The sequence below is a fragment of the Populus trichocarpa genome, chromosome 3 (assembly GCF_000002775.5).
Source record: "Populus trichocarpa isolate Nisqually-1 chromosome 3, P.trichocarpa_v4.1, whole genome shotgun sequence".
NCBI lineage: Eukaryota > Viridiplantae > Streptophyta > Magnoliopsida > Malpighiales > Salicaceae > Populus > Populus trichocarpa.
Genome location: NC_037287.2, coordinates 12,711,888 through 12,736,221, shown reverse-complemented (window position 1 = coordinate 12,736,221; position 24,334 = coordinate 12,711,888). Strand labels below are relative to the sequence as shown.

Here is a 24,334-nt window from a genome sequence, read left to right as displayed (position 1 = left end):
TAATATAATAATTTTTTTTCCAATTGCATCCTTCTATGTTAAATTAGTTGAGAATTGATCATCTTAATTGAACTCGGTATGCGATTTCATGGGTTGTGAATTAAATTATTAACCCAAGTTTAGAAGATTTGTTTGGACCAATTACTATGGATTAAAATAGTAAATTTACCATTTTATCATTCAAAAACTTTCACACTCACTCTCCTTTAATTATTGTGGATTAGTCATATATAAATTGATTGAGGTTACTACTGTCTATTTATATTTTTTTGCATGGTTTAATTACTAGAATACCTTTATAAGCTAACACATGTTTTTATCAGTCATCTGATTTGCTCTTAGACCTATGAAATCAATCGATTCACATTGAATCAACTTTGATATGATTTAATTGAAAACTCAAGTTAAACAAGGAGTCAAGTTGATAAATTTTAAGATCTATATACTTCTCTGAATTTAATGACATTGCCAAAAAAAATATCATATATTTTTAATATATTTTTATATTTTAAAAAAATTACCCGGACTATGACGGAGCGCATGCCAATAAACTAGAAGGACCTAAAGAAAGATACACAATGGCATACCAAAGGCATTCCCGAGCATGAAAGCGCCTTCTCAACTGTAACAATATTTCAGAGAATCACCTAACAAAAACAAAGGGCAAGTGCACAAGGTCCTTTTCATTGCTTCCATCAGGCCATTTCTTTGTCTGTGCTAAACATCTACTTCTTTGGTGTCTAAATCACTGAAAAGGTACTTCTTCTGATAGTAAATTCATTTCACACTGCCTCTTTGTGTACTTTTACAACAAGTGATGTTAGCTATATTCTACTGTATGATTGACATATGGAGGATTGATTTAGCAGCTGATTGAGTTGCTTAAACATCAGGTTTCGAGACCCTTTTCGATCAAATCCCCACTACAATATTCAAAATGAAATAAATTATGAGATTAACGAAGTGGGGAAATTTTATGTACTATTTATTACCACTGGTTTCCTGCCTTTCTCAATGGTGGATACTTAATTACTTCCAAAAACATCTGGCCCTGCATACTGGTGAAGAGGAAGATGAATACTTATAATGCGAACATGTAAACTAATTAATGTTCACGTCTGAACTCGGGGAAAATGCCTAAATGGGTTCAAATCAACGGCACACTTGTAAAAAAAAAATTCTGTTCTTTTGGTTTGAATTTCGATTTCTTATTGTTATTATTTTATTGCTTATTAAATTATATGATTTTTATTTTATTTTGGTGTTATTATTGTGTAAGATGCCAACCTGGGGACAAATATAATAGTCAAACCGAAAAACGAACAAGAGTTCCTATAGGTTGATGGGCGATGAAACATTGTCTCTTTGGTGCAATATCAAAAGCAAAAGTTAGATAGTCTTGGTGCAATATCTTGCAAGAATGTGTTCCCTGTATTTTTCAAAATTATTGTAGATTTTATTTTTATTTTATTTTTTATTATTGGACATAGGTTGTATTTGTTCATCTTCTCTTGACTAGATTTTCAACTCCCAACCGGTGGCCTGGTAGGTTATAGGGATCCAAAGCCCAGTTTCTGGCCTCCAAGATTTCTGATCATTGCTAGGATATTCATTTGTTCTTTCTGTCATAAATATTGCCTGTCCTTTTTGACGAGGAAGGAGGTTTGGCACATCTACTTGCTTACGGTAAAAGGTAATATGATCAATGATAGAAACAAGGGAAGCTTGACAGACAACTCGGTTATAAAGCCAGAAAGTAGTCAGCAGCACAACTTCAGTTTTTATCAGAGGGGTGAAGGGGAGAAAGGTGTGATGGAGACGGAAGGAAGAGGGTTTACAGACCTGTATAGGAATTCAAGTGAAGAGTTGTTTCTCAAATCTTTGATGGAGACCTCAATTGGGATGCCAGTACCCACCATGGAGATGTTGGGGTTCAAGAATCTCTCTCAGAACTTTCGTACCGACAGTGAGGAGCTATTCAAAAGCTGGCTTACAAATGGAGAGGCGAGCAAAAAAAATTTAATCTTGATTTCAGCATCCAAGTCTCAAGCTCATCATTTGCTTTTCTGCCTTTGCAGGATTGACTGACATCTATACATGCCATGAGTTTTCTCTTTTTTCTCTTGTTTCCAAAATCAAAACACAATCACAAGTAGTTGGCTGACTTTTACTACATCTTCCTTGACAGAAAAATAAGATTAGACTGACAAAACATCACAATTTGTGTAGTGAAATGAACTTGGTAATGGTCTAATTTATTTGTCAATTAGTTGGTCAACTTTGATTATTGCCAGGCTTTCGATTCATGGATTGTCATTAAGTGATTGATAATCTGAAGAAGTGGCCATAGGAGTTATCAAACCAAAACACATTAACTCCTCATCTGCTAGATTTGAACTTGTCTGTTTAAAATAAAGCATCTGCCTTGCGGTTTTATTCAGAAAGACCAGAATTTTTCACCAAGTTAAAAGCTATATTCCATAGCAAAACCTTACTCATGCGGGGTTTGCAGTTCAGGAAATCACTCCTTTTTTTTATTTCTTTTTCCCATAGGATGGGTTGGGTTTCTTTCTGACTGATGGACTTTTCTTTTTTCAGAATGGCTATAACTCAACAAGCATAGCACATCGAACCCGACAAGCATCGAGAAGGTGAGTAGATCGAAGTAGTATATGTCGACAGAGAAAAATGAAACTGTGCCATTCTCCAAATTCAGATTGCCCTCGTTTTTTAGATTTTCTTGAAGGACTTTTCTGCATTAGTTTTTTTTTTTTTTTTTTTTGTATAATCTTAATGGTGCAGAAGTGCATGACTCATGCCTCTAGAGTTAAATGTAGCTACATTTCTGTGCTAGCATGATACAAGTTTTTTTGTTTTAGAGGAAACTATTACCAATTCATCCTTCACAGACTTGGGAATCATCCACTAGGTTCCAGCTGATTGAAATGCATGGCCCAAAATTCCCCTGCACAAGAAAAAATATCGTTCGATATGCAAGCTCTTCTAGGAGTCTGAAATTCAGCCCTGATGTCCTTGGCTTGTATGGGAAAATTCATTTGCGGAGGGAATTAGCTATCCCATGTTTGAACATTAAGAAATCTGACTAACAGAAATATGAGTTCCCTTGTAGCTAAATATGCTTAGCAAATCCTTCCCAGTTGTTTGGCATTTGATAGAGGACACCTATTTTGCCACCACTTCTTTTGGGAATTGCCCTCTCTGTCATCCTTCCAGCTCCTCAAATACTCCTCGGTAGCATGTGTAACTGCTCTTTAAGGAATATGGTCATAGCTTCTCCATACCTTGCATTTAATTCGTCGCTCCTTCAGTGTTTAAAAAACTTCTAAACTCAGAATTCTGTCTATAATGATTCAATAACTGCAAAAAATGACTAGTTATTTAATGGAAGTTTTCTTATTCTGATGATATGTATAACACATAAGTTACTCCAATGATAAACTCAGGATATCAAGTGAACTGGTCAATTTGACCAGCCAACAACATGGGAGCGCACCTCAGAAGAAAAGGAGCAATGATGTCTTATTCACGCAAAATAATCCAACAGCTGATGATATCTCCAATGATCTCAATGAACAGTCAATCAGGTAGCTTCTGCACCCTTCTTCCATAATGATCTTATTTGTACAACATTACAAGATTTCCAGATTCGATCATCTATGCGCATGTCATATGATCCTAAAAAGTTAGTAATGTGCCGCCAAAAGAATAGTGATTCTGATTTATCATTTTGTTGTTACTACTTTTAGCAGGAACGCTGTTGAAAGGACCGTGCAGGCTAGTAATTTATATCTGGCTAAGGTCTGTAATAATTTTTTAAAATCTTCAGAAACTTCTGCTCGATTAAACCTCTACAATTCTGACAGTCTCTAATCTCTTACTCAGGCGTGGTTTCACAGTTCTCAACCCATGACAAGAAGTCGATCCTCTGAACTGAGGTATTAGCATTATTGCGCGCGCATGCATAAGAATGATAACAATCACTTCCTTTAAAAGTTTTTTGTTAGTGATACTTAGTATAATTCTGGCTCCACATTCTTCATCTAGCTGATTACCTTACATCTGGCAGAAGTCCGTGGAATGCATTCTTTAAGGCATAGAAATGCATTTACTCCAACAGTACAAAGAACAGTTGTTTCCTTTGCTTCATTATCCAACTTGTCTTGCAGGAGAAGGTATGCTGCTATGCAATATACTCAGACAAATATAGGTATGGAAGTTATGCAGAATGTTTCAGGGCATGGTGTCAACAATTTGAATCAAGAGTTTGGAAATCCAAATGGTTTCAGTGACCCTCCCGTACATGACACTGCCAATCAGTTGGGCACGTTCATGTCTCCAACCAATTCATCCTCGTCTACTTTTAACACCCCACAAATGAGCAGCATAGATAAAGTTTCTTCTGTTGTTAACATGCTAAAGGGTACACTGGAACGCAAGAAGCTAGGTAACCAGATTGAGAAGGAAATAGTTGAAGATAGTTCTAACGCATTTTATCATGTTCAAGTTATAAACTCTACTTTTGATCAACAAAAAGGGAACGGCATTCATGAGATTCCTCCTGGAAGTTTTCAAGAAATATCACCTGGTCAAGTCAAGGACCCTGAGTTCTTGAAGACAGTTCAAGGACCCATGGATCTTGACTTTGAAGGGTTTGTAAATACCATAAATCCGGTTCAGCTGAGCACGGTTTCTCGGGAACCTTCTCAAAGTGGATCTTCTGCCGCTACACCAGTAGTTTCATCTGCTTTTGATGCATGTGATGGCCCCAGCAACTCAAGTCAAACTCTAAGCATTTGTGAAACCTCAAGGAAACAAATTGGAAATGGTAGGAGTTCAGAAAATGGCCCTAGAGCCAAAGGTGTGCGGTTTAAAAAATGGCCTCTTTTTTTCTATCTTGAAACTTGATTGATTTAGTTTCTAAATTGTTCCTGCATCTTATATTTCAAATGCAGATTTTAGAGACCGAATAATTGACAATTTGAAGGATGATCGGAAGGTACTTTACATTCTTCAATGCAGAACAAAAGTATTCTGATTAAATATTTATTGCTTTACCTACTTCCTTTTTTCTATGGTAGAGGGGAGGTCTCGTCCGATATGGATCTGTGACATCAGCAGGTTCAGGTAATCAGTTCATCCTTAGAACTTCACCAGCATGACATTTGGCTTTCCTACACCGGGCTTCACTAAAAGGAGAAGGAGTCAGCTGGAATGTGTTGCTCTATTGGTTTTGATCTGTTCAAAACAATAAGGAAATAAGTTCTTGAATTGAAAAACATAACGCTTTAATAATTCTTGCCATCATATATAAATCTGCAACTGCCACTTTTGCTATTGTTATTCTCTTCATCAGGTATACTTGTTGTGATTTAAGCAAACCCTAAAAACTATGCAGATGCTTTACTGCATTATTGTGTCGTTATGCGATCATATCACTCTATCTGACCATCCAAATTTATGCAGTGGACAAGGGGGACCCAACTAAGAAGCGGAGAGTGGAACGCTCACGAAAGTAAGTTGTTGAACTTTAATCTCTCAGCTTTATTAACTCTGTTATTCAAACTTTCATTTCATTTTGCATGGCCTACCTGCTTCAGGAACAGATTGATCTCTCGTGATTAACATTATTTCTTGTTTAATATAAAGATACAAGCAATACAACTGACTGAGAAAATCAAAACCAAATGGCTAATCATCCTTTCCTTGAAGTATGTAGCATAAGGATATATGGACGATCCAAACTGCATGCACCATAATTAGACCTCATGAGCGATATGAGGATGCTAGAAGCACGCAATTAGTGTTACAAAAGATGCAATATCTACAAGTGTTGGAGGATTGTTATTGCCTAGTAGCTTTGATTTACGTTGAATTCTTTGGTGATGTAGAATGGCAGAGGCAAAGGAAAGGAATATGACACCAGCAATTCCATCTGACATGCAATCAGTCCTTAAGCGGTGTGAAAATCTTGAGAAGGAAGTACGATCACTCAAGTTGAACTTGTCTTTCATGAATAGGTAGTGATCACTAGATTACTTCCAATTGGGCTGTCAATAAGTGCATAGAGACTTGTTCTGTTCTGTTTATTTTGCTGGACGTTCGGCTTCCAAGTTGTAGGTTTTCTATGCATTATGATCTAGAACTGCTTTGTTATTAATCAATTGTTTTCAAATACTTTTTCAGGAAGGATTCTGAACAGACTAAGCAGATAGAAGAGCTTCAGAAACAGAACGAAGATTTAACTGATGAAAAAGAACGCCTCTTAGAAGAAATTGAGAGGATTCTAGCAGAAACAGGAAAGATGTAAAAGTTACTTTCCCTTTTGGCTCTTACACATCTCATACAGGTGTACCTTGTAAGCACCAAGTCTTTTGCAGAAGCAGCAGTAATTCTGAAAGACCCAATTTAGTAATCTAAAGACAATCCTATCCAAGTCCTTAGTAAGCAGAACACTCAAAGAAGTTACGCCTATTCTAGATTTTCCAGTTTAGGTGTTGTGACTTGTTTGCTGATCATATGTCCATGAATGTACCAATTGCATGGTAAAATTGGTAAATGCAGCTATGTCTGACAAACTGTGAACGCAATATCAATTTTAAAATTTTGGAAGCAATGGACCAGCAGGGTGTAAAAAAGAAGCTTCGTGGCTTTTATCCAGAGAGATGGCTGTAATCCGTGTCAAATAGTCAACGAGCTTCTGAAGTGCGTGGAAAATTTAAACCATCTCCATTCCTCTTATGTAAGAGATTGTTTGTCTCCCTTGAGGATATACCAGCATCAACATACTGAGGAAGTAATCGAAGTGTACACAATAATTTATTCTTGGATCTTTCCAAGCATAACGAAGGTAGTAGAGATAGAAGCTGAAGCTGTCTTGCTCAGATCCCTTGCAGGGAGCAGAAAATACAGTAATGCTCACTTTTATCAACCATGTCCTTCAAAACAGGATTTGACAAAATCATACGTCAATGAGATTTTTTTTCATATAACATGATATGACTATACATGAAGTCTATTTCTCAGCTACATACACAAGTTGCTCAACATTTCTTCTAAAAAAATACATTTGGCACCCATGGAATCATTGGGCGACGAGTGTGTCAAATTGCAGCAATGCAGCATCCAGGTTCCGGGGAAGAGAAAAAAGGAATTGGCCCTTGTTAAAAGACTGCTTCTAGTAATTATCAACTCTGTAAATCTCAGGGAGACCAAACCTTTTCCCACACTGGATTGTCAACCAACCCATAAAAGAAAAGTACGCCACAAGAAAACAAGCTCGCTTGAAGAAAACTACATTGGCGCGAGAAAACATCCTAGCTACAGAAGTTAGACGAAGCCATGATTTAATGTACTGTAGGATTTTTATAAAGCTGATGGTGATTATAGAAGTTGAAAAACCAGTAATAACTCCGGCTATCGTTTCCCACCCCCAATAGCTAGCTTTTCCTTTCTTCCAGACTGGGGAGGAATGCAACATCTCTTTAGACCTGAATATGTAAAACCAACAATTCTATGTTAAATATTGGCAATGCCGCATCCAATGATTGCAAAAAGATGCTTATCATTTACATGATTTTCAGCTTTAACATTTTAAAAAACATAGGAATAGTATAGATTCAATCATACAAGGACTATACTTTCAACAATATGTGGAGAAATGAAACATTGTATTTATCTTATTCAATGACAGATGACTAGATGAGTCACTCTAATGGGCCAAGACCATAGCACTAAAAAGCCAAATTCACATTATCAAATGGCCAATCAATATTATCAGAAATACATGACCATAATCAACTCATATCTATCAAGATAGTCAAATCAAACTGGTCCACACACTTCAGATAATCCCTAGGCCATCCATCATCTACTTTGGATATCTCAAATTCACCATCTATATTTGAAGTGCAGACATCAAATGCCATAGAAATACACACAACACAGATGAAGTAAATAAGATTGGGTGTTACTTTTTCATTTAAAAGTGAAAAAAAATGACTCACAGGATGAAATAACGTTTTATCATCTCAGCTTGAGATGGATCTTTTGCTTGACAACTGAAAAGATCATCACGATATAAACTCACTTTCGAAATGCCTGATGTATACCAGCAGTCATAGGTTTTATTAACCTGGAGAGGAATGAGTAGAAAAGAGTTAGATAGTGATAATGGACTGAAGGAAATCTGACTTAAAATGTATTACCAATGAGTGAGGCTTGCAGCTTTGCAATCCCTACCTTGAATTTATCTTTGGCCAACCATGCAGCACCAAAATTAGGGCGGCAATTTAGAGGAAGGGCCTCATTTGGAGCCTCTGCCAAAGCAAATTGAGTCTGACCCAAAGAATAATCTTCGTATTCCACCTGCAAATGGAAAGTTGATAAAGAAATGATATTAAAAGACCCATTTTTTACTCCAATGCCTCAAACCATTGCACTTTTAAAACCAGTCAGATACATACATAGTGTACGCAAAACTTGATAACATGGTGTAAAGAGAAATTATGCATGCATGCTGAAGTTTGCAGAAATGCTACTTCCAAATCCTAACACAACCCAGCTATATATAATTCCTTGATGTTGGATTTGTTTGAAAACGCAAACATTGTCAAGAGTTCAGGGGTGGGGAATATGAAGAGCTCCAAGCATCAAACGTTACTAATGGCTCTGCTCATATACACTACATAATGCTCATATGATAAATGTTGAAAGTGTTCTATTGGCTATTTGCACTAAAAAACTAATATTAAGATATTGTTGTCTGTACACCTACATTACAGCAAATTCAGAAATAGACCGCACAGATATATACTATAATGATAAAAAAAATATCAAGTCTTCTAGAATTTCTTGATCAGAGACAAACAAAAGGTTTAAAAGCAGTTAATAGAGAAAAATTAACAGAATATTTATCACCCTCTCAGATATCCAATCTGTCTCAGTGTATCAGCTGCATGCGTTTTCAGAGATGTAGCAGGATTATAGATGTGTGTGTGTTAGAAACAGAGAAGAATATATCACAAGTTATCTAGAGCAAGTTCCAATCAGATCACCACTGACAAGTAAAACAGGGAAGGGAATCCTCCTATCTCGTAGAGAAAACCTACTGATAGCACATAAAAGACAGCTTTTACACAAGGACACGCTGAACCATTGTAAAAGCATGACCCTGGAATAACAGTCATACACAATAGCATGACCATAAAAATTACAGAGGCAATTAAATCTATTTGCCGCATGTTCCTTTGAAGAATGTGGGGGTACAAATGACTGAATCTGAGATACAAAGGGAAACAATGAGGAATCAGTGTTGCATCACATTAGGATTAAGGTGACACATAACCATCAAGCCTTCCATTGCCCAATGGTTATATTCCTCTACCAATGAGTCAAAAGGCGGTTTTCTTCAAATACAGCTTCCACATACCAAAACAAATGTGGTGTTTGTTCTTTAAACAAAAAGATAAGAACTCTAAAGTAGTATTTAACAAGGTTAAGAGATTCACATTAAAACAAAAGATTGATAGGCCCCACTGATACAAAGAAGATAATCTATCATAATGAAAGTTCCCTCATTTCATCCTTTGACGTCACCTTTATACATAGTGATGTGTCCAAATTTTACACCTCCTGTTTTTGGAACATGGAGCGTTCTATTAAAAAACAAAGGAGCTATACAAGAACTTCCTTTTTTGCATTGAAAGGTTTGATGATTTGAGATACCCTAAGTTAGAAAGAGGTCTTGGGCTCTATCAATTGAATACCAATTATAACCAATCTATAAAATTAATGCTATTTATCAGAATACAAACTTTTTGACAACTGAAAGTTGAAGATAGTCCTAGCTCCTAATGAGTAAGCCTACTGGAACTTCAGCATTATGAACAAGAACAGCAATGTTCATGACGTTTCATACCCTTCTACATCCATAACCCAAGATACTTTTCAAGCTGAAATGTTCCATGTAATCCCATTCCAAGTCATGGTAAAGAACCATGCTCTCAGAAAATTCACATATTTTGAGAATGTATTGTTGGAATCACCACATTGTTCTTAGCTTACATAATGTTTAACTTCTAGGTTTCCTATTCAACTAATTTAAAGTTAAATATCTACTTTTGGCATTTCAAGTCCATCCTCCCTTTGTTTTCCACTTCCACAACACATTATCTAGGAATAGTACTGACCTCAATTATCAGAAGAAATCATTTTAGCAGCATATACTCCTAATCTTTAGCACAATAGAAGTCATATAATACTTGCTAGAGAAAATGATAAAATCACCTCAAACACTGAAGCCCAGTAGTAATCATAGCGACAGCGAAATTTGCTTCTGTTATTTGGATAAAACACATGCTTGGCTTTATAATTCAACAACCCAAGCTCACAAATCTTAGATGATCTAAGATCCACGCCTGAAAAACAAAGAAACAAAAACAACCCACTTTACACAATTCATAAAAACAAAAAACAAAATAAATAGATCAACAAAAACTCATTATCTAAAAAAAACATAACAAGACAAAACAAAGTATGAATTTAAGCTTAAAATCACAGGGGTAGCAGTAGGGAGAGGGAGAGACATACTACTGGAGAGTATCCTGCACTGAAATGGAAGAGAGGGGGGGGTTGTAATAGAAAAATGGCCCATGAGAATTGCTAAGAAACCTAATAATATTGACAAGAAAAGGAAGGCAAAGATTGGGAAAAGAAGAGCTGAGGTTAATCGAAAAGCTAGATACATGAAACCCTTTTTCCCATTTTCAGGGGTTTCTATTTCTAATTCCATCTCATCATCACTAACATCCATAACCACTGCTGTACTGTTACTTTTATTTGTGGGGAGGAAGAAGGAAGACAATCCTTTTTTTAGAGGGAAAGTAGTGACTGTGGGCTCATCAGAGTACAATACAATCACTCTACTCGATCTATATCCATAGTGGAAGGTTTTTGACAGGAAATTTTTTTTTTTTTTGGGTCATTGTGGCTTGTGGCCTCCACAGTAAAGTCAACCATTCGATTTTTTGTTTGAGAATTAAAAAAGTGTTTGCCAAAAGTACATAAATTATTTTTTATTTTTTCAATTGAATATTCAAATTACTGGGATTTTGTCATGCTTCCATCACTGTTCACCGTGAGCAGAATGGTATTGAAAGGTTGAAACTTCCCGACGGGCCCTGGTCCTCGGATCCTGAAGCTCTTTGAGTGGTTGCTGCTGATCATTCTCAAAGACTTTTTTTTTTGTGTGTGGTACAGAAAACATCTCTGCTTTGCCTCTTTTTATAATCACCCTAAACTTCCAGAGAATTTTATCTCTGATTTATCGCATGAAGTGTTGAAGTCTACGAGGATGGATACCAACCAATATTCTTTCATTGTTGATGATTTGTTGGTTCATACAGTTCAGGATGCTTTTGCTATTTGGTCTTTCCCTTCCTGATTTTATTACCAAGTTTCGTCCCTGTGATTTCTTACGTCTCCTTATACTACTAGTTAATTAATCTTCATTCGTGTGAGAGATTGATGAAAAAAGTGGTTTTGAATTCTTCAAATTCAAAGAAGTGTCAAAAATTAATTCCTATAAATCTTGAATTAATTTTATTATATTGAATCTTCTCATATTCATTGTTTTTGCAAATTCAATGAATTATCAGAAATTAATTCTAATTAATATTGGTTTAATTCTTTTCCATTGAGTCTTCTTGGATTTATTTATTGATTTTGCAAATTTAATGAATTGTTTAAATTAACTCTAATTAATTTTGAAATAATTCAACATCTCTAGCCTCCTCTGCAAATAAAGGTAAAGGTACTTATTCTTATTAGTAGGAAAGAAGTTGGAAAAAGGAATAAACAAATAAAAAATTATCACTTTCTAGTATGTAACATGTTTGCTTTTGTCCTTTCTTTTCTTTAGCTTGAGGTTTCATTGTTGTACAAAGAAAATTTAAATAAGTTTTCTAGTTCTTATAGACTTATACCTTGATTTAGAGTGAGCTCTTTCCAATGACTTTTTTTTCTTATAATCATTAGCAATGACTTTTTTTTCTCATCTTGGTTTTGAGATGAAATTTATAATTTTACAGGCAAACACTCTATCCTTGTCTTTCGTTTAATATTTTATATTCATATTTTTATTATTTTGTTAATATATTTAATTGATTTTACTAAACAATTTCCTCATCATAGCTTTTCCCTATTAAAAAAACACTATAACATAAGTTGATATTGTTTTTTTACACTTATTTTTTTATCATTTGACATTGTTTATTTTGAAAAATAGGCTTCATGATTTTCTTTGGATTTTTTCAATCATATTATCCCGATCTTGTGACCTAGACAACAGGTTTGGTCGGTTAACTCGACCATTTTTTGGGTTGTTTTTTATTTTATTTTTTTGATTTTATCCTTCAAGATTGGGTTCTTTTTAAAATTAAGTTTTATCACTTTTTCCCGTTTTACCTTCCATTAGATTATTCCATTTGCATGATCCTGCTCACGAGATTTGGTGGTCTTACCCGAGTTGCAGGTGTTTTATTTTTTTAGGCTTCTTGTTGTTCACTTCTTTTTTTTATCATTTTATATTTAGATTGTTGGGGATTTCTATTGTTTTTTTTTTAATTTGCTTTTTATGAGGTTAACCCAGCTTCATGATTCAGGTATAAGTTTGGCATGCTAGCTCAAGTTGACTCGAGGTGTTTTTTTTTAAAAAAATTCAATTTTATCTTTTAATATTGAATTATCTTGAAATTCGGCTTTGTGCTTCTTTTTTTTTAGAAGCATTCTATTTCTTTTGGTTTTGTTATTATTTTTTTTAAGATTTGATCTGTTTATTATCATTGATTTTTATTTTATATAATTAAATGAATGTTGATTTTTTTTCTTTTCTAAAATATATTTGCAATGTCCAAATATTGTTTTTTTACGTTATAAAAAAACCGATCCAACTCATGACAAAGTACGGGTTACCTATCTATTTTTCCATAGACGAGGTTTGTGTCGGATCCCCTCTCCTTTTATCCTTTTGTCTCGTGTATGGAGGAAATATCTCTACTTGTTGCTAAAAAGGTTACTCTAAAGAATGGCAGCTGATTCGGTGTTCTCGTAGTGACCCAACTATCTCTCATTTGTCATTTGTAGATGATGTTCTATTGTTTACTGAAGCCTCTATATCCAAGCTAAGGTGGGCAAGATGACTCTTGTTGATTTTTGGAGAACTTCTGGTTAGAAATAAATGAAATTAAATCTAAGTTTTATGCTGCCCCTTCTGTATCTCGTCGGAAACGTCAGCAAGTTCGATGTCATTTCTCCAATACAATGGAAGTATCTGGGCATTCCTTTGTTGCTTTCTTGAGTCACTAAGAACACTTTTGGTAATGTTTTGGAGAGAATTTCAGCTACTTTGTCTTCTTGGAAGGCTAAACTTGTCAATTTGGCTGGGAAGCACTTTGTCAGCTATTCCTATTTATGCTATGCATCTGCATGGCTGCCTCAATCAATTTGTGATGGTATTAACAAAATTGTTAGATCTTTTATTTGGTCTTCTGAGATGGATAATCGTGGCATCTCTTTTTGCTAAGCTAGGATTGTATTACTCAGTAGTCGGCGAGATGATGTTCTTGGAATTAATTCTAAGGGATCATGCATGAGCAGAATATTGCATTACTTGGAAAGTTGAGTTGAGATTTAATCCACAATTCTTCAAAATTATGGGCTTCTATTTTGCAAGCTAAGTACTTGAGGGGTAATGGACTGCGTTATTCTATTGTTTCTCCTTCAGTTTCATACGTCTGGAAGTCTATTTTTAAAGGCTTTCATAAGCTTAAGGATGAGAACGTCTGGCTGATTGGCAATAGGAAGGATGTCTCCATGTGGCTTGATAAATGGTGCATGGATGTTGTGCTTATCCAAATGGTGCCTGAGCTTCGAGACAGTGATGTTCATCTTTTAGTGGCTGATCTTATTCTCGAGATTGGGAGTTTAGCGTGCTTTGGACTCCTATTTCTCATTTTTGTTCGGGCGTGGATAATCTGACTTGGGATCCTGCTCTTAATGGGGAGTTTTTCTTCTAAATCTGCCTACCATAATTGGCTTTTTCATAACCCCAGTTTCACTATTGCAGCTACTAATAATATTATTTGGCTGTGGAAACTTAGAGTTCCTGAAAAGATGAAGTATTTTGTGTAACTCGTTTGTTATGATCGACTGCTGAGTAGTGACCTTCGTTTCCGTTGGCATATTGCGAGGATTCTGATATTTGTTATCGTTGTCATCATGTCAAGAAAACAGGGCTCCACATACCCCGCGATTGTTCCTCAGCTAGTTGGGAGGCCTTGTTTCCGGCCGTAGTGTTGGACTCTTTCTTTTGTGCGATTGGCTTCTCTATATTTTGAAGTCCATGCATTCTGCCTCCTTTGTTACTGTCTCTGGGTTATTTGGAAGTTTCTTCATGAGGAGATTATTCAGGGAAAAGTCCGCTCCGTCGTTAATCAATTGCAGTATGCTAGCCCTCTTCTGGTGTATTGAGATTCGGCTTTTGAGCATATAACTGATAATTTGGTTGGTGGCCCCGTCAGGATTGGTCAGGTGGGTCTCCTCGTGAGTTTCTTAAATTAAATTTAAATTGAGTGTAGATTCCAGTGCTCTTGGGAATCCAGGACCGGCTGGTTTTGGTGTTCTTCGGAGCCATAATGGTGTCTTTGGTTGTTCGGGCATGTTGAAACTCACCAAACAGAAAGTGCTTTAGCCCAGCAGTAGGTTGCTGCATAATGTTGTGCGCTAGTCAGAGAAGCTCCATTTTTTGCAAGGAAATCTGCACAACCGTTTCCCTCCCTAAGTGTATGACAAATGGTGCAATCTCAATCCTGCTTCAGGAAATCACCTACTATACAATCGTAGTAGGTGATTTCCATGATACAAGCCGATTAAGTAACCACTTCATTTCAATATTGGTGACATCATAATACTACTGCAGCAATATGAGTACGTTCTAGAATATCTAACAAAAGGCTTTCATAATCCATCTATACCTTAAAACCCAAAATTGCAATTGCATCGTTCAAAACATCAGAGCCTTCGACTCAAAACTCAAAAGTGCCCAATTATATGATACTCATGCAAGGCTACTCAACACTACTATCAGGTCGGCTGCAGCAAGATTATATTGATCATCATATATAGCATCACATTTTCAAAAAAGTTTGCCAACAGTATCGCACAACAGGCATTGAAATGATTGAGCAGTTTCTCAAAACAATGGTCTCAAACAGTGACTAGGTTGTAACAAAAAGTTCTGCAGAGTATTTGAACATCCCTCGTGTCTACTATCACCATATTCACCACACATCCTCCAATACATCCATGAGTCACACAAAGCAGCTCCAGGTCCCTAGCGATCCTATGAGGTTCTCAACTGCCCTCACTTTTCTCCAGAGCTGCAAGAGAGAATTTGTCAGCAATAACAACAATAAAAGTACACAAACGATAAAATTCAGGGGCACGTAGAGTTCTGGCATGTGATTTCAGCTAAAATTCAGTGTGGTAAACCAATGTACTGTCCCATTCTCTTGGTGTCAGCTACTAAAATATAAACTCCAACCAATTTGTGACATTTAGCAAAGCCCCACATTCAGCTAGTTATAATCGTAAAACTTTCAAATTATGACTCAAACCCTTTAAGATGGAGAGCTTAAGGTTAATTTTCAGAGGACTACAATTCGCTAATCTAGCATGGTCTACTCCAAAGAAAGTTTGTGAGATGCCTATATACCTACCATCTCAACCAAATAATTACAGTACCATCAGTGTGACCACAAAACAAAACCCGAGCACACATAGCACATATGAGAGGGTAGAGGTGGGGGAAAGAAGAGAGAGAAATTACTATTGTAGTTCAGAAGCTTCTCAATAAGGTCGACATGAGTCATGAGCATTCTTCTACAGCAATACCGAACCAACCCCAACGCATCAAGAGCATCTCTGCATGAAGAGCCAAGATATGATTTGATTGGACATGTCATCTATGAGTTTCAATTGATTAATTGGCATCCAACTTCATATGACTACCATTACGACTGTTAACTATCAGTTGGAAGCATTTCGGAAAGTTGTTGTGCAGTTCTTGTGCTAGTCACATCATAAATCACTAGATGAAACTCAGAATTATTTGAAAATCTTTATATTATAGAAATCTCATAAACCACACCCAAAATAACAGCATTTGATTTCTGAATTTTGCATCTTGCCCGAGTATTTAATAAGAGTCAACATGAAAGAAAAATAACGGGTAACTACTCACCCTTCAGTGTAATCAGCTTGGAGAAGATCAAGATACGTATCCCATTTGTTCCCAATCACCTAAAACCCAAACAAAACATCACCTTCCATGAAACATTAAATGCAACATCGCAGCATCAACCACTAAATAATAACCCCTTTTTTTGTTCATCAAAACAAACAGTTAAATTTAGGGAAGGACTTTTCTCCGCATATAAAAATGTTCTTAATGGAAAAGGTTTCTTTTGCGTTTCTCTCTCGGCAAAGGATCAAATCAGCTACAAAACCCTAGAACGAAAGATTAAGCCACCTCGTGATTAAATAAGATAAAGCAATAGTTTAAAAAAGCCAATACCTTGCCGCAAGTGAAACAACGAACTGGGATAATCATCTTTGGCTGTCTCTCTCACGACTAAGATAAGCCTGTGCTCGTGCTCGTGCTCGTGCTCGTGCTCGTGCTCGACTCCTGCGCTGTTCTGCTACTGCGTGTTTCCGTGGGAACTTGGATGGAAGGGAGGATTTTATAATAGTTCGCGTCTTCGAGTTTTTGGGCCTGGATTTGGGCCTTTAATAATTTGGATTGGAGGTCTGGCTTTGGGAATCGGTAAACTGTAGGTGTAATTTTGTTTTTGTTATTTGAATGCGTGAGTTTTTATTTTTTTAAAAAAAAAAAAACAAGGGATTTCATTATTATTATTATTATTACAGAACACTAAATCTCGTGGGTTTTTAATTGTACCAGTTTTAATTTTTTTTCTATCACAAATCATTATAAATTACAATAATTAAATTTTAAAAAAACTTTAATTTAATTCTTAAATTTTAATTTTTATATAATTAAGCTTTTTTAGCCTAAATTAGCAATTAATTACATTTTTTTCTAAAACAAAAAGATTAAATAGAAAACTAACATGTAAAAAGGGGTAAAATAGATTATGTCTTATAATTTTATTTGAAAAGTTCATTTTAATCTCTCATTTTTTTTGTTATTAAGTAATTTGTCCTTTAATTTTTTAAAATTCAGTTTTAATACCAAACTTTATTTCACTTATTTTTCAGATTTTTTTTGTGAGAAAAGAGAGAGGCTCGATGAATTCTGGTGTAGATAGAGAAATTCATCTTCTATGACGATTTTAGCCATCAAAATAGTCGATTTTGGTATCAATGGGTTCTACTTCATAGGATGAGTTTTACCCGAGTGTTTTTTTCTTTCTCCTTGCCCAGAAAGGTAGATTTGATTGGGGAAATACTTTTGGTTTTGGGTTGATTTTGGTTTTTTAAGCTATTTTTGTGGCTATGTATAGGTTTATTAAGATTTTTAGAATGTTTTCTAGGCGTTTTGGATCAATAATGGATTGAACAATAAGTTTTAAATTGAAAAAAAAAATTGCACCCTGATTTTTTTAGCAACCCCTGGTCGCCAGAATCTACAAAAGATAGATGATGTGTCGTTTATTGTATTTTAAGAAAAAAAAAAATTGTCTTTCACCTCTTTAAGAAATTAAAAAGAATAAGATAGACCCAGGCGCTCGGGCTAGGCTAAAAAGCGCACGTGCCTAGGTTGGTTTTTTTTAATGCCCATGCTCGGGTGGGTTAGGCTCTTTTTTTTCTTCCTTTTTTATTTTTGGTTTAAAAAAATAATTTGATATATTATTTTTTACTTTAGTTTATATTAAGTGTAAAACTAATAATGTTATAATAACCCTCTTTATAAAAGCTAGAATGGCCTGACGAGTTGACCTGGAGCTTGAACCGGTCTAAGTTTAAAAAAAATAGAGAGATGACCCAACTTGATCCGGTCAAAAACTCAAGTTGACTCGAGATAAAACACAAGTTAAAAACCCATTAATTTTTTTTTGAATTTTTTTTAATTAAAACATGGTTGTTTTGATTTAAAATAAAAATCTGGATCAAACTGGATGGATCCTCTTAACCCGTGACCCAAGCCTTATCATAGGTCAATTATCAAGTTAAGTTTTAAAGTTATAATAATAATCATTTTTATTTTTATATTAATCCTTCTAATTTATAACCCAGATTTTATATTGAATCGATCCTCAAATCACATTTTAAAATAATAATAATAATAATAATAATTTGTATCCCTGTGTTAAGGAAGTAAACAATCAATCCGACCCTTGCACAGCAAGCCCCCCGTGCATTCAAAAGCTACTAGCATGCCTGATAAGCTGAAAGGAGAGATTTAAGAGAGCAAATGTAAAACAGTTGCAAATTATTGCAAAAGGCATATAAATGAGAAGCAAATTGCACCCACACTGGAAAAAAAATTTTGTGAGCTGTTGTCTCCTATTCAACACATAATCTCGAGGAAAAAGTTTAGCAAGGACATGTCTCTGTGAAAGCCATCAATAACATGAGGGGAGGGGTGGGGTGGGGAGAAAGGGCAAACATTCACGGGGGAAAAGTCCGAAAGCATTGTTTTTACCTAAGTTTCCATGTGAGAGCAAAGCATTGGAAACTAAACAGGCTCAAATTTGCCAGGTGTTCACCAAGCAGAGCACAACACCAGATTAGCCATGATCAAGGCAGCGGTGAGGAAAAGAAAGTTTTAAAAAAGAAGAAAACAAAAGAGAAAAAGAACTGACATGGATCATCTCAAGAATAATGGCGAGCAGGAAATGACAGCACGTCGAGTATATTTTTGGAAACGCGGTTTAAATTGTGTTTTTAAAAAAATTAATTTTTTTTTTGTTAAAATTTAATATGGTTTGTATGTTTTGGATCGTTTTAATGTGCTAATATCAAAAATAATTTTTAAAAAATAAAAAAAAATCATTAATATATATTTCAGTACAAAAAATTATTTGAAAAAAAATTACTATCATACTGCCAATCACCCTGATATAAAGTTGATGCCAGGCAACATGGCACATCTCACGAATAAAGAAAAGAGGGAGAAAAGGTTGGTGAAAATTACAGGATTACTACTGCACAATATCCACAATGATTTCACTCTACAAGACACCATCCTATTTTAGCTTTTGTTACTAGATCAATCTCCCATGCTGTAGTGCAGATTATATCAATTATTTTTTTAATATAAAAAAAATATTAAAGAGTTCCTAATATATTTTCTAATAAAATAAATAATTATTAACTTAAAATATGATATGTATTGAATGGTATATTTTTTTTAATATTGATATGGCGATATAATGAATATTATTTACTCTTAAATACAGAGATAATGAACATATTAGATCGATTTGTATCAGCTTATCAAATTTACAACTCGTATCACAAGACCGCGATAACTCTATAAAAAGCAAATCAAGATAAATTATGAAGTCTAATTTCTAATCAATCTAATGTTGAAGAAAAAAATTAAATTAAAAAAGGAAAAACAAATTACTCGAGTTAACCTACCAAACTTGCAATTTAAATTATAAGATTAAGATAACCTCATACAAAGTAAACATAAAAAAATTACGAAGCTTAGTTTTCTATCAACCAAATGTTAGAAAAGTAAAAAAATTATCATTCAAAAAAGGACAAAAAAATTAACTAAAGTCAACTCAGGTTAATCCATTAAAATCCAAGACTTGAGTCATAAGATTAAGATAACCTTATAAAAAACAAGTAAAATAACTTACAAGATTTTATTTTTAACAGATTCAATGTTGAAGGTTAAAATCGAGAAAAAATAAATAGATCTATGAGACTGAAATAACTCTACATAAAACTTATTGAACAAATCATGAAGTTCAATTCCTAAACAACTTAATATTAAATTATGAAGTTAAAAAAAAAACAAAAATTGAGTTGTTGAATGGTAAAATTGAAAAAATACCTATATTCAATTAAAAAAGGACTTGAAAAAAATAAATCGAGTCAATCAAAGTCAACTTGCCAAACTTGTGATCCGAGTCATGAGATTAGGATAACCTTATAGAAAACAAATTTTAAAAAAATATGAGATTCATTTAAAAAATAATAAAAAAATAAATATGATCAACCTGTCGAATTCGTGACCCATGTCGAAAATTAGGATAACCCTATAGAATGTAAATAAAAAAATCATGAAATTCAAATTTTAACCAACTCAATATTGAAAGATGAAGTTGAAAAGAAAATCAATTAGAAAAGGTAAAAAGAAAACTGATTTAATCTGGGTTAACCCATTAAACTTACAATCGAAGTTATAAGACCGAGATGAGTTCATAGAAAGTAAATTGAAAAAAATAATAAAACATAATTTTCATAATAACTTAATATTAAAAAAAAATTAAAAAAGCACTATTATAATGAATGTTGATTTATGGTTTTGATAACAACAGTAATTTGCTCAAATAGAAATGTCTACCCCAGTATCAACCACATATGCACTATTACAGCGGTTTGCAGTGAGCCCAATCTGATCTTCTTCTTCTTCAAACTTTGCAGCTTCTTCTACTGAACTACTATGGGGTCTCTCTCAACCATAAATCCTGGAGGATTTCCATAAACCTTGTTTACGTGTTGTCAATTTCTTATTGCAATTACTCCAACCCCTGTTGAATTCAAGGTATAAAAAATTGAATTCAAGGGTTAGATTATAATACAATACGAGTTAGAGATCAAAGTGAAAAGAATTTAAGAATTCGAGGATCAAAGTGTAAAGAATGAAAAGGTTTTTTCCAAACCTTTGTTTCAAAACATCCGGTTGAAGTGTTAAAAGAATGATTTTGAATAAATATAGGGTTGAAACCTTAACCGAAATTCAATTTTATAATAAAAAATATTATATAAGAGAATTTTGTGTAATGACACAATTTTTTCAAACTCAAAAAAATAAATTTAAAGTACTATAACCGTATTTTTTAAGCCCGGCCCGGCGGGTTGACCCGGGGCTGGAATCGAGCCGGGTTAAAAAAAAATAGGAAAAGTCATGACCCGACCGACCTAGCGGGTTGACCCGGCAAAACCCGGTTGCAACCATTTGACTTTTTTTTTTTAACTAAAATGATGTCATTTTGAATTTTTTTTAAAATAGAGATTGACCTGGGCAACTCGGCGACCTGTCAAAACCTGAAATCCAGATCTTAAACCAGACCGGATTTAAAAACTATGACTATAATCACATCTATGGCAAGTTTTATTGTGTGTTTTATTTTACAAATTTCACTGTAAATAAAATAATAAAAGGAAGATGGTGAACTGGACCGAGTTCGATAACTCAAAGGAGCCCGTTAAAGGGAGACACTAACCGAACCCCGAAAATCATAACCGAAGCCCAGAAATTCCTACTCTTTTTTTTTTCTCATTTTTTTTCTCACAAGCTTATATATACCCCAATGCAAACCCTGAAAAACCCTACAGCCTTCGTCTCTCATTGACAGCTGCTCGTCTCTCTCTCTAACAGGTACTATCCCTTTGCATCTCCTAGCTTCTCCCCTTTAACTTCAGTTTCGATATTTCATTTTCTCACCGCTGTGCTGTTGAATTTATACGTTGTTCTTGTTGTTGTTTTTTTGTATTTTGCAAGTAACCCGATACTTGGGTAATCGTTGTCTCGTGTTCGGTCTGCTTTGCCAATGCATTGCTGGATCTGATGAGTCTTAAGCACTGTCTTACATTTGCTTACTTTTTGGGTTTTGTTTTTTCTTTCTGTAATCGTTTCTACTTGTTTGGCTGCTGAGAAAATGAAAGGTTAAAGAGATACAAAATAAACCATGATTTACTTCTTTTATTTGTGAATTTGTGCCTAGTTTGTTTTCTAACCAGCGGATAGCTGTTGGTTAGTGTACCTCGCACCAGAGTTATTAAGTCACTTTTTTAATGTCCGTGTTCTTTATCCTGCTGCTTTGGTTTTGATGCATGGCTTCTCTCGTCTAATAAAATCATGAGAAAAATGTTTGGAGAGATTTTAACTGACAGTGTCACCACAATATTTAAATTCTCAGTTCTTGAGATGAGCCCGTAATGCAAGAATGATTGAACTATTGCGTTCTAGGGACCTGGGCAGGTTGTTAGAATTTTAACTCTCTACTGATGAGCGTGGATGTGGCTGTAGTGATTATGAGTTATTTGTTGCTTTCTTGCCAGCCTGCTGTTGAATTTTTGTTTAGTTTCGTTTTTTAATCTATGAATGAATAGGAAGACATTTAATGGTTAACTTAAGTGACTATATAATTTTGTTTTAAGAAGCGTGATCATGGTGTTTCAGTAGAAACAAATTGAGATTATTGCTTGGTTGTATTATAGTTGCCTCAAGTTTTGCCTTTTTCATGTTATGTTGTTAACTTGATTCTTTCACTCGATTGCATCATACAGACAATGTCATGTCTCTAACTCTGTAAATCTTATGCTCTTTTAGGTAAGACATGGTTAAGCATAACAATGTTGTGCCCAATGGGCACTTCAAGAAGCACTGGCAAAACTATGTCAAGACATGGTTTAACCAACCAGCCCGAAAGACTCGCAGACGCATCGGTGAGCAGCTTCTATTTTACCTTTAATTGTAATGGATTACCCATCTCTGGTCCCTATTTATACATGTACTATACCTGTTGTTTCTGGGGTCCTTATTTGGAAGCACTTTATTAAAAATATTCATGTCTGTGTTATCTATGAAAACCATTTTCAGCTCGTCAGAAGAAGGCAGTCAAGATCTTTCCTCGGCCTACAGCTGGACCTCTTCGACCTATTGTACATGGCCAGACTTTGAAGTATAATATGAAAGTGAGAGCTGGTAGGGGGTTTTCTCTTGAAGAACTCAAGGTTAGTTGGTTTTCGTTTTCCTGATTCAGTCGGGTACTTGTTCATGTCCAATCATATTCGAGTCTCCAGAATGCTTAATTTGTTTTTTCTTAGCTATTAATTACATGCATTTGCTTAATACTCTATGTTAGGGTGTTTCTACTTTACACTTATATGGAGGCTGTGTTTATCTGTGCCTGGTTTCAGATTTGAACTTGAAGTGTTTCGTACTGACAGTAATTGGAGATGAACATGTGCTTGCATTAAATATTCATTGCACATTGCTTTGTGAGCAGGGATATGTAAATTTGTTTTAGGTCTTGCAAGAGTATTGGGAATGGTTTTCACTTTCCATGTAATATTGGATATCTGTGGTTCTGTGGCAACTATGGATACTTTTATTTAGTTATGCGAGATGAATAACCCATTTCTTTTTCCTTCTCCAGGCTGCTGGTATTCCAAAGAAACTTGCTCCTACAATAGGAATTGCAGTTGATCACCGTCGCAAGAATCGCTCCTTGGAGGGTATCCAGGCTAACATTCGGAGGCTGAACACCTACAAGGCCAAATTGGTTGTCTTCCCAAGACGGGCTCGCAAGTTGAAGGTATTTTCTTTGATATGCCGGCCTAATATGATGATTCTCTGTTTTTCTACTTTGAATTTCAATTTTATACATGTATTCTTGCAGGCTGGTGATTCTGCTCCTGAGGAGCTGGCAACCGCTACTCAAGTACAAGGACAGTTTATGCCTATTGTACGTGAGAAGGCGTCTGTGGAGCTTGTGAAGGTCACCGAGGAGATGAAGTCATTCAAGGCTTATGACAAGCTCCGTGCGGAGCGTACGAATGCCCGCCATGTTGGTGTTAGGCTGAAGAGGGCTGCAGAAGCCGAGAAGGAAGAGAAGAAGTAGAAGTTTGACCCTATCAAGTGGATTTTTGAGTGGCAAGTGGGATTTTTGTTGTTTCATCTTTACTTGTTTCCAACCTTTCGTCTCCACCATAACTGGCTTCAAATGCGCGCATTACACCTAAAAACCCAAAACAACATTTTGTTTTAGTGTGAACACTGTAGCACAAGACAAGATATATTACATCGTGTATGACAGACACTGTTCAAGACACAATGCTTTTTTTTTTTTTTTTTATTTCCATCATCGAACTTATTTCTTTTTTATTTCATTACTACAAGTCATGTCGACATCGTTTTAGTTGTTTCACAAAGCATATTATAAAAATTATGAATTGAATTAAGCGTCAAATTCATAAAATATATAATTAAAAAAAGTTTGAAAGAAAACTTCATTTGGAGAACCTTTCATTATCACGCAAAAAACTTCAT

General features: G+C 35.0%; 4 protein-coding genes across 6 annotated transcripts; 2 read left to right on the top strand and 2 right to left on the bottom strand.

Annotated features, from left to right (window-relative positions):
* The first annotated feature begins 1,191 nt into the window (after positions 1-1,191).
* Positions 1,192-6,630, top strand: LOC7465475 (protein CYCLOPS). Of its 3 annotated transcripts, none has more exons than XM_024598345.2 (11): positions 1,192-2,004; positions 2,599-2,651; positions 3,465-3,605; positions 3,771-3,819; positions 3,904-3,956; positions 4,188-4,879; positions 4,974-5,017; positions 5,100-5,145; positions 5,485-5,533; positions 5,910-6,038; positions 6,205-6,630. In XM_024598345.2, exons 1-11 carry the CDS (start codon positions 1,699-1,701, stop codon positions 6,326-6,328), a joined length of 1,686 nt encoding a protein of 561 aa, XP_024454113.1. In that variant the 5' UTR covers positions 1,192-1,698; the 3' UTR covers positions 6,329-6,630. The 3 variants fall into 3 exon arrangements, with proteins under 3 accessions (XP_024454113.1, XP_024454114.1, XP_024454112.1); XM_024598346.2 differs by having other exon boundaries at positions 1,194-2,004; positions 3,768-3,819; positions 4,188-4,846; XM_024598344.2 differs by having other exon boundaries at positions 1,194-2,004; positions 3,768-3,819.
* Positions 6,631-6,982: 352 nt separating this feature from the next.
* On the bottom strand, positions 6,983-11,028 carry LOC7465474 (uncharacterized). Its single transcript, XM_024598347.2, has 5 exons — positions 10,609-11,028; positions 10,306-10,436; positions 8,260-8,385; positions 8,025-8,152; positions 6,983-7,508 (listed from the first exon to the last, which is right to left on the bottom strand). Exons 1-5 carry the CDS (start codon positions 10,829-10,831, stop codon positions 7,196-7,198), a joined length of 921 nt encoding a protein of 306 aa, XP_024454115.1. The 5' UTR covers positions 10,832-11,028; the 3' UTR covers positions 6,983-7,195.
* Positions 11,029-15,169: 4,141 nt separating this feature from the next.
* LOC7491904 (DNA-directed RNA polymerases I, II, and III subunit RPABC5) lies at positions 15,170-16,820 on the bottom strand. The gene is made up of 4 exons (XM_002303431.4): positions 16,652-16,820; positions 16,319-16,377; positions 15,905-15,999; positions 15,170-15,455 (listed from the first exon to the last, which is right to left on the bottom strand). The coding sequence occupies exons 1-4, from the start codon at positions 16,685-16,687 to the stop codon at positions 15,430-15,432; spliced, it is 216 nt and encodes a 71-aa protein (XP_002303467.3). The 5' UTR covers positions 16,688-16,820; the 3' UTR covers positions 15,170-15,429.
* A 4,674-nt stretch (positions 16,821-21,494) lies between these two features.
* LOC7491903 (60S ribosomal protein L13-1) lies at positions 21,495-24,119 on the top strand. The gene is made up of 5 exons (XM_002304342.4): positions 21,495-21,658; positions 22,613-22,728; positions 22,883-23,016; positions 23,442-23,600; positions 23,685-24,119. Exons 2-5 carry the CDS (start codon positions 22,620-22,622, stop codon positions 23,904-23,906), a joined length of 624 nt encoding a protein of 207 aa, XP_002304378.1. The 5' UTR covers positions 21,495-21,658; positions 22,613-22,619; the 3' UTR covers positions 23,907-24,119.
* Positions 24,120-24,334: the final 215 nt, after the last annotated feature.